The 10,120-nt window shown below is 43.1% G+C and overlaps 2 protein-coding genes across 4 annotated transcripts in view; one reads left to right on the forward strand and one right to left on the reverse strand.

Moving 5' to 3' along the window:
- Nucleotides 1-894, reverse strand: part of LOC109302951 (carbonyl reductase [NADPH] 1-like) — a 10,164-nt gene extending 9,270 nt beyond the window's left edge. Inside the window, exon 1 of the mRNA XM_019524917.1 lies at nucleotides 869-894. The gene's annotated coding sequence lies outside the window, so the exon portion shown is untranslated. The remainder of the gene's footprint in view (nucleotides 1-868) is intronic.
- SETD4 (SET domain containing 4) overlaps nucleotides 875-10,120 on the forward strand; it is a 21,499-nt gene continuing 12,253 nt past the window's right edge. For 2 of the 3 annotated variants that reach the window (XM_019524915.1, XM_019524916.1), the window contains exons 1-7: nucleotides 875-964; nucleotides 2,274-2,393; nucleotides 3,602-3,697; nucleotides 6,113-6,150; nucleotides 6,728-6,816; nucleotides 7,405-7,834; nucleotides 9,417-9,591. In XM_019524915.1, the coding sequence (XP_019380460.1) occupies nucleotides 2,321-2,393; nucleotides 3,602-3,697; nucleotides 6,113-6,150; nucleotides 6,728-6,816; nucleotides 7,405-7,834; nucleotides 9,417-9,591 (901 nt within the window). In that variant the 5' untranslated portion in view covers nucleotides 875-964; nucleotides 2,274-2,320. The remainder of the gene's footprint in view (nucleotides 965-2,273; nucleotides 2,394-3,601; nucleotides 3,698-6,112; nucleotides 6,151-6,727; nucleotides 6,817-7,404; nucleotides 7,835-9,416; nucleotides 9,592-10,120) is intronic. The other variant, XM_019524914.1, reaches the window with a different exon arrangement.

Consider the following 10,120-nt stretch of genomic DNA (forward strand, 5'->3'; position numbering starts at 1 on the left):
AGCCTCCAGGGGATAAAATCAGCAATTTATGCAACAATTACTAGAGGCATGTACTGGAAAGCTTGACATTTATGTTTCCAGTAAAAAATTGTGCCAAAGAGTGCCTCAGTTGCTGGAGGAGTTGGGGGACATTGTCCTTCTGGTTGGTACCTGTAGCTGTGGTTAGGTAAAAAAGACCCTTCTTCAAGCAGAGGGAAAGAACCATTTTTCCAATGATTTAGGTGGTCCAGTAAAAGAGGGCAGATCTACCCAAAGAACTGTGTCTACCTACGACCTTACGCCAACACAGCTACAACTCAGAGCCCTGCTGCAAATGAATGCATTTTAGTAGCCAGGGGTGTAGGTTGTAGTCATGTTGGTCTAAGGACATCGGCAGACAAGGTTCTTTGGGTGAATCTGATATCTTTTATTAGACCAACTCAAACAGTTGGAAGAAAAATTTTCTGAGCAAACTTTCGGGTTTAAAAACGCTTTGTCATGCTCTGCAGGTGATGCGTGTTCTCTCTTGCTGGAGAGAACAAATAGTAAAGACGACAGAGGTAGTAGTTTTTAGTAGCTAGCCAACTCCTCGGACTTCGGGGAAAGAAAGCCCAATAAGTAATTAAACACAAAGCCCAATGCTCGTGGAGGATCCGACCCCAAGTTTTCCCTGCGAGCTGCCCGAAACCAAGACTGAGCCGAGAAAGAGCAGCCCTGCGGAGAGGCTCTGGCTGGTCAGGGGGGCCAAGAGGGCTACCTGAATTAGGGAGGCCACCGGCTCGCTGCTAAGGGGCAACACAGGCGGCCCCAATAGCTCAATCCCCACCCCCGGCCGGGCAAGCAACAGAGAGCTCAAACCCCCGGCCCCGGAGCCGCGCGGGTTACTCACCTCCGGCCTGCTCTCAGCTGCTCCGTCTGCGCTGCGCAACGTGGGGCGGGAAGGGAGGAGCCGCGCGGCTGCAGCAGGGCCTGGCCGGGCCGGACGGTGAGTGCGGCGCCAAGCGGGAGCGGGCCCACCCCGGGAAGGGGAAGTGGGTTGGTCTGTGTGCAGCTGGTCTTGGCTCTCCTGCCTTCCCCCCGGCTGTCCCCAAGCAGCCCCTTGCCCCCAGTCACGGGACAGACCGGAGAGGTTCCTAACGGGGAGCCAAGCCCTTGGGGCCTGTGCAGCGGGGCCTTTTTCTGGAGCCAGGAAACGAGCTGGGCTTTCCCCACGGGCAGCTGCAGGCTGAGAGTGGGCCTCAACCTTGGCTGTTCCAGGACTGGAATTGACTTCGGGTAGTGTTAAAGTCTACGCTTCAGGAATGTGAAAAACTTAGTTTTTTTGTTTTACACACACACGCACGCACGCACGCACACACACACACACCGTGTGTGTGTATCGGGTGGGCAAAATGTGGGCTGGATGTGGACTGCCAGGCCATTCTATCCGGCCCGCAAGGCCCCTAAAAATTTGGAACATTAATATTAATCTGCCCCGGCTACCTGTCGTGCAGCCCTCAGTGGCTTGCCAAAACTCAGTAAGCGGCCCTCTGCCCAAAATAATTGCCCACCCCTGATTTTATATTGTATGTATGTATGTATATACACAGACACATACACGTGCTGTGTGTGTGGATAATGAATTTCCATAGGTCAATATTCTCATTAATTCCAATAGACTATTGGAATATTATCTGTAAACTAATGGCATTAATAAATATGCATTATACATTAAATATACGTTAATTAATAGAAGTGTGTGTGTATACATAATATTCTGATAGTTTATTGAGGAACATGATGAGAGATTTGATAAGTGTGTCATGTGGATCAGAACTGAGGTGGTGGTTGAATTTTTTATGCCAATATTATTCACTGAATAAAATAATTGTAATGGTAATGGAATATTTGTAAACATATGTATCATTTTCATACTTTTAAATGCCTTTCTTTAACAGTAAACATTTTTGGTGTGGATTTTATATGAGACAATAATTTGCCTTATGACCTTATCTGTAGGGTAATGGATGTTTCTGAGTGGAAACTGCCTTAATTTTAAATATAGAAATGCCTGTCTTCCCCAAAGGAAACTGTCCCAAGTTCTTGGTGCAAGCAGTGTTGAAGATGACTCCTTTCTCAATTTTCCTCCTTTAGCAAGGGATAGCTTGTGATAAATTCTCTAAGCTGAAAAATGCAACTCTGTTCACAATGCAGAGCTTTACTTCTTTTGCTTATCTTTAATAAAAAAAAAAGAGTATTGTATACTAAAAGAAATAATAAAATTGAGGAATCCAACTTTTCTTTTTCTTGTTCAGGTTGTGTGCATAAGCAACATATATTACCTACAGATCTGATATTTAACATGCAGAAGAGTAGAGGTCGGACAGGTAGAAAGAGAAGAAGAAAACATTTTAAAGATTTGACTTCAGGTGGAGGTACTATACATCTTAATCTATTGCTTGCTCACTTTTAGGGAATCAGCAATGCTAATTAGCTAAATATATTCTTGCAGTACATATCTGCTAAATTCCCTATGTACTTAAAGACAGTGATTGCATATGCTAGCTGTCACATACAAAAGAACATTTATTTTCTGTCTGCCAGGGGTGGGCATTATGGATTCTGTTTCTGGTTGATGGAGGCCACTGTAATTCCTCTTAAATTCTTTGAGTCCAGACCCAGCTTATGATCTACATCTGGCTTGTGTTGCTGTGTCATGTAGCCTGCAGGGCTCCCCACAGGTCCAGTAATTTGATGATGGCATTGCACCCCTTCTGCCACATTTCCAGATCCATAGAAAGCCCTGGGCCCAGCGTATCGGACGGGGTATTGGATCCCAGCACACAGGATCAGATGCAGGTGGTGCTGGACCCCAGAACCCCAATCCCAGTGGGTAGGGGATGGGAAGGGGGTGGTGCTGGGCCCCTGGGACTTATTCCTGGAGCTCAGGGGCAGTGTCAGGCCACGGGATCTATACCTTGGGGGTCAAAGGGGGTGGTCCTGGGCCCCCAGGACACAATCCCAGTTCATGGGGGACAGAAGGAGGTAGTGCTAGGCCACAGGGCCTGATCTGGCCTGCAGACTGGCCATGTACCACACTTCTGGCCCACAGAGCCAGAAGGTTGAGCACTACTGCTTTAAGTCTGATCCTGCAAAGCCCTGGGTAGTTGTTCTGAATACCTTCAATTTCCAATTAAATAAATAGCCACAGGGGTTGTTCAGAATCTAACAAAGGAAGGCCCATCCAAACTAAACAACCCACTGGGCTGGCGGGCATGAGGCATACCAGTTCTTAGCCAGCAGCACACCATTGAATGATATGGCCAGCTGCCTTTGACTCCCCAGTCTGAATAACTAGGTAACATTGACAGCTGAGCCTGCTGCGATGCAGTGTTTGTTTTGAGCCTGGTGCAGGTCTTGCACTCATGCCTTCAGAGCCATAGCAAGATGCCTTAGCTGCTCTGCTACCACATCCTGAACTTAGCAGACTGAAGGCTCTCTCACTGTCCTACTTCAGGCCTTATTGTATGTTATTAAAAAATACCCATCTTCTCTGTATAGCATCAAATTGTTCTATAATAAGAGCACCATGATTTTAATTAAAATGGGTCTATAAGATAATCACTCTCTCTTCTTAATTTAGTAAGCTATAGTCACAAATTGGAATATATACAGCTTAAGAAATGGCTGAAAGAAAGGGGATTTGAAGACAATCATTTAAAGCCAGCACAATTTTCAGGTAATGTTTTAGTTTTAATGAATTACAGATAGTATTTACATGTTACCCAGATTACAAGTAACTTTGTAGGTTGGCTTCTGATAAAAGAGGCAGAAACAGGTATACAGGCCAGCCTTTTATTTGCTTGCACTTCAAAATACAAAAACAAACATTTATCCCAAAGTGTGTCTGGCTACTTGAGACAGCACAACATAGATTCTCACCTATAGCAGCTGGGGAGACTTATGTCCTTTTCTTCCCCATTGTGGAATGCTGTTCAACACTTCTGCTTTTTCTCTATCTTAGTTTATAGTCTTCTTATGCAAGGCTGTTTTGTTTTTACAAATTATCTCAGCATCTTAACAAAAATATATCTATTATAGCAAAATAGCATCTAATACATTTGATTACATCAATCACTACTACTAATTTTAAATAAAGCTATGATATAGTATATTTGGATTAATTCATGCATGGTCTTCCCTTGTACTGTCTCTTTTCAGGCTTGTGCTTTGTTTAATTGTATTTCATTACTGCTTTAGTTAGGCATATGGATTGCTTTCTTTACTTTGCTAACTGAGCTAGTTGTCACATGTAAAGGTTCACACTATGGTTACTCAGAAGCAGACTTTGAGGCCTTCTGCTTAGCCACATTTCTGCAGCTTGGGTTAGGCCTCTTGAAAATGGACAAGGCTGGCAACATACAGCTGCTCCAGGGCTGTCTAATGCTGACAGTGGTTTGTATTCCTACTTGACTGGTTGACTTTAAGGATCGGTCTTTGTTGTCCCGACCTATAGACAGTAAGCCTCGTTTGTCCTTCAAGCAACTGTATACAAGGGTAAGTTCATAAATAGATTTGGGGACCCAAGAACTGGAAGCTGTTCCTTACTGGTGGATGCTTGGGGTTTGTGTCTTTGGCATAGTGGAGGAACATGGAAAAAAACCTGACCTAGCTCTAAACAAGAGAACTTGGCCTAGCTGCATTAGTGTGGTACTTTGTTTGGACTAGATAGCTCTGCTTCAAAGCAGCTTATTGCTAGTTGGCCTATCCAGAGTGCCATTTTAATGTAACTATACTACTTCCAGTACCTGAGCTAACTTGTTCTCTTATATCTCTGGACAGTGCTGCTTGTGCCTTGGAGACGCATGTAATCAGTGGGATTCTGTAAAGGCCTTGGGGTCCACTCACATAGGACTGAGGCCTTCAGTGTTAATAGGGCTCTTTGCAGGAGTAAAGTATGTTGCATAAGTGCCAGGACCTTAGCATTTCCTCATTTAACTTGCTCATTAATTGAACAAACATATCAGCACATGGTAAGCAAAGTTTAGGATGTAGACTGAAGTTGATAGCAATACATGTCAGGCACTGGGAAATGTTACTATAGGCATTTATGTATGCCTATTTCTTTAATAAATACAGTACTTTGAACAGTCTAATAGCATTAAATTGCAAGAGAGCAGATGGTATGTAGCATAAACTGAGGAAAAACATTGTGCTTAGAATGTTGCAAGGTCATGGTTAAAAATTTGCGCACAAGACTAATGGCCCATAAAAAGCATCACTAGCAAAGGAGAAAGATGTGTTTTTACAGAGAAATTTAACAGTTATTTATCTTTTTGTCTCCAAAATGGAAGAATACAGGGAGATTGTTTAGATGCAGGAGTTAAAGAGAAGGCCTCAAGAATGTGATAGAGAGCAGAGACAAGTCTGAAGCGGGGGAGAGAGAAACAAAGTTCATACATAAGGGCTGTGTCTACACATGCTATTAAGGTGAAACAATAAAATCAGGCACTTAGACACCAGAGTTTATTGCTCTTGGGCACCACCTTTATATGTGTGCCCAGGACTGTAGCACGTTGAGCCGGGTCAGAGCAGTTCTGGCTGGCAGGGGGCCTGGGAGGCCAGCCTGCCAGCCTGGGGCTGCTCTGACCTGGCTCAACATGCAGCAGAGGGGCTGGTGGGGCATGGGGGTGCTCCAGTGAGGGCTAGCTGGCAGGCAGCCCCTGCACTGAAGCACCCTTGTGCCCTAGCCAGCCCTGTCAGCATTTACATGTGCGGTGCTGTGGAGTAAAATACTCAGCAGCAGGGTGCTACTTGTAAATACAAGTACAACCAAGATCTGTATTTACAAGTAGTACAACCTGCTGTGGAGTTAATTAGTTTCCTGTGGCCTCATAGGGCCATGTGTAGACACAAGAGGTACTGTGGAGCGAATTAGTCTACTCCACAATAAATGTCTTGTGTAGATGCGCCCAAGATGGAGAAAGTCCATAAGGGCCCCTGACACTGATTCTATATTTTATTAGAATTTTAAAGCTTTTAAGTTTCCCTTTTCAGGTCAGTTTTAATGAACTCTAGTTTATTATAGTTTTATGGGGAAGACAAGTCTGTAAATTGTATTTAAATCATTCTCTTTGTTCCTGTGCTGTTTCAGATACAGGAAGAGGACTATTGACCACAAAAGCTTTTCAGGTTAGTACTTGTGCCTCATGAACAGTAGAAGCAGGTGTAGATTTTCTGGCCCAGAATCAATTTTGTGCCTAAGAAAGCCTAATAGTCCAGAGGCAGTGTGAGAGCATATCTTTTGTACTCTGAGGAGCAGGAAGCAGTTGTCTGTTAAGTAAGCCCCCTTCATAAGTTACAGCAACTTCTGATCCCTCATGCACTTTCCGTAAGGGAGAGGAGGCTGATGAAATAACACCTTGTGCTTCAGTTGTTAATAGTCCCTTGGTACCCAAGGGTGTCCATTAGCAAATACCTCCATCAAAGGGGTCTTCCTGCAGGTCCAGGGATGTTGTGTCCAGGCCATGTGCCTGCAGTTCTGCCTGCTTATTTAGTGTAAAGGGCATATCAAAGAGGAGATGTGGTGGAGTGGAGCATAGTCCCTTAAGGGTCCTCTTTCCCCTGTCTTGAGGAGAGTTCTGGTGCGTAAGAGATTCTAGCTTGAAATGCTTTCCCCTCTGGCAAGGGGAGAGGTGATTCTTGTTAGCCAGTCACCAGTTACCCACAAACTGTTCATCTAACTTTTACTCTGATTTTTTCCCCAAAGGCAGGAGAGTTGATTATTTCATTGCCTGAAAAATGCTTACTCACCACTGCCACTGTCCTTAATAGTTACCTTGGGAAATACATTGTAAGGTAAGTGGAGGAAAAGAAGCAGTTCCTTAAGAAGTTTCTCAGTTGCTCTTTACTATTCCTTATACACTAGTTAGTTTGCTGTTTGAACTGGTGTTAAAGTTTTACGCTATACTTGTCTGAGTATTTCCTTTGTATAGCGTAAAACTTTAACACCAGTTCAAACAGCAAACTAACTAGTGTATAAGGAATAGTAAAGAGCAACTATTCAAACAGGTAAAGCTTTAAAGCTCTTATATACCTGGATCTGTATACTTGTCCACAATTACTGAACATGCATATGGTAAGGGAATGAGGACACAAAGCACTAAATTAATGTATTTCAATTTCTTTGAAATTTCAGAACAGAAGCTACTGTAGAATATTGAAGAGTATTTTACATGTTTTAAACAACTTGTACTATTTGAATTCATTTTCACAGCATGCCAGTAAAATTACAAAAATAGAAATAATGAAAAAGACATTTAGAGGTGAACAACAAAAGAAGTTTGTCATTGAAATTGTATGTTAAAATCCCCAGTTTTTGAAAGAATGGTGGTGGTAGGATTTTCTCTCTCACACCTTTGTATTTCTGTTGTGTTTGTTCTATAGATGGAAGCCTCCCCTGTCTCCTTTGATAGCACTTTGTACATTTTTAATAGCAGAGAAACACACTGGGGAAAGATCTCCGTGGAAGCCTTACCTTGACATTCTACCAAAGACATATACCTGTCCTGCTTGTTTGAAACAAGAAGTAGTGAAACTTCTTCCTGATCCCTTAAGAAGGAAGGCTCAGGAGCAAAGAACAGTGGTCCAGGAGCTTCACTCCTCGTCCAAGCCTTTCTTCTCTTCCCTGCAGCCTTTGTTAACAGAGAATGTAGAGGCAGTTTTTACCTATGATGCCCTGCTGTGGGCTTGGTGTACCATTAATACAAGAACAGTGTACATGAAACAGCCACAGAAGGAATGCTTCTCTAGAGAGCCAAATATTTATGCACTAGCTCCTTATTTAGATCTGCTCAATCATAGTCCAAATGTTCAGGTAAGAACAAGCAAAGGTGACATTAACTTGTCAATCGTGTTACTTGATACAGCACACACATTTTTGTGTCCACTAAGTTGAGAACATGGGGTTTCACTGAGAGGTCATGTCTGGATTAAAACTGTAGCTGGGTATGCGTGAGCTTCCATATGCCATGGAAACATACCGTGTTACTTGGAGTATTACAATAAGTAAGATTTTTATGAGTCAAATAGGAATACATTCTCCCTCCCATGGTACCTTTACTTCAGTACACCACTATGTTGGTGCACATGAAGCATCCACAAGTCTCAGGTAGAGGATTGCTTTCAGTATAACCACTGTGTTGGCCTGTTGTAAGCAGCCCTACAGTGCCCTCTCTCAAGGTTCAGCAAAACAGGTACGTCAAGGGAATGGTTTCTGGAATGACTAATACTTCTGGGTGCAGACCAGCCTAAGGGAAGTCCTCAGAAGGATGTTATACACGAGAGCAAACCCTGGCAGGTCTAATTCATCCCAGGGGTCAAACTGGCTCATGTAACTGCATGGAATCATGGCAGCACATCAGTAAGAGCCATCTTTGACTCTGTGTCCCCTGAGTGGGCCTTTTTGTGCTCTGCTTCTTGGATATGGTATGTGATTTGCAATTCTGGATCTTCAGATGGCAGTGCTGGCTAGGAGTGCCTTTCACCAACTCCATCTGATGAGAAGGCTGACCTTTCGGATCTGATCTGACCACCATCAGCCCTGCCTTTGTAATCTTGAGGGTAGACTATTGCAATGCACTCTATGTGGGGCTGCCCTTAAAAACCATCTGGTGACTGCAGCTGGCGTAGAATGCTGCAGACCTCCTGATGGGAGTGGGTCACCAGGAACGCATAACTCCAGTCTTCTAGTGTCTGCGTTAGCTCTCAGTAGCCTTCTGGGCATAAGAACTTTGAATTATATAGCCGTAAACAGCTTGGGACCTACATATCGAGGGGACTGCCTTCTCCCCGATACCCCATCATGATCCCTAAGCCAGCCAAGAGGAATTTCCTGCAAGTACTATCAGTACACCCAGTTTGCTTGGGAAAAACACATGGGAGGTGATTTCCCACAGCTGCTCATCTCTGAAACTCCCTCCTTCTTGAAGCCCATCAGCCCGAGCCTGGGCATCTTTCAGAAGGACTGCAAAACCTTACTGTTTAGACAGTCATTTAGAAACCAGAACTAGGCCAAGAAGTAAGTTAGTGGGTCTCTGCTTTGTTTTGATTTGTTACTTTGCTTTGCTTATTCTAGGTGCCCTTTTAAGTTATTCTGTCCCCCTTGCTGTAAGCCATCCTGACCCTTGCTGGGAAGGATGGCATATAAATTGCAGAAGTAGATAAATAAATGATTTGAGGAGATCTTTCATCTGAGCCCAGCTGGCCTGAAAATAGGCCCTGGGTGTAACAAAGAAAACTCTAATCTTCAATATCAGTTTGCATTGAATGCTAGATATTTATACCCTTTTATTATGGTACAGTAAAAACAATGAATATTGCTGGTCTTCAGTATTTTAGATGTGGTATTTCTTTTTTTCCCTGCCATTAACCGAAATGTCTTTTTTTCTTTCTCAAAGGTGAAAGGCATCTTTAATGAGCAGACGAGATGTTATGAAATTAGGATGGATTCACACTGCAGAAAATATGAAGAAGTGTTTATCTGTTATGGACCTCATGATAACCAGCGGCTCCTGCTAGAATATGGATTTATTGCCATTGATAACCCACATAGTAGTGTTTATGTCTCAACAGGTTGGGCTATAGACTGATCTTAGACTTATGAAATGGAATACTACAGAATGGGGAGCTTAGTTTATTGGTGCTCTATTTGTTCATTTGGAAGGTCTGAGCTAATGTAAATAAGGAGCAGTGAGGAAGCATAAATGGTTCCATTCCACTAGCCTGAAGCCAGTATGAACACTAGTTATTTTTAGCAGCATAATAATGTATTATTGATTTATTGATTTCATTTTTGCCAGTTTGACCACCATCTAATAGAGATTTTTAATGGAAAGTGTTTTTTTTCCCTCCTATGTGACTTTCACTTTTCTGGAATTGCGTTTTCATTTAGCATTGCAATTGTGTTTTCATTTAGCATTGCAATTAAGGTTGAAATCCTGCCTGCTTTGAAGTTTTGCTGTTGACATCAGTTAAGCCAGGATACCACTTTAAGAACTCGGTTGGTGGCTGGGTGCTCCTTTGAGATGCGAAACACTTGCAATATGCAATCAAATCAAATCTCTATTAAAGCTCTTCAGAGCATGGCAGTGGCTTGTCTTTA

Source organism: Gavialis gangeticus, unplaced genomic scaffold (genome assembly GCF_001723915.1).
Source record: "Gavialis gangeticus isolate Ggan-Ray unplaced genomic scaffold, GavGan_comp1, whole genome shotgun sequence".
Lineage (NCBI taxonomy): Eukaryota > Metazoa > Chordata > Crocodylia > Gavialidae > Gavialis > Gavialis gangeticus.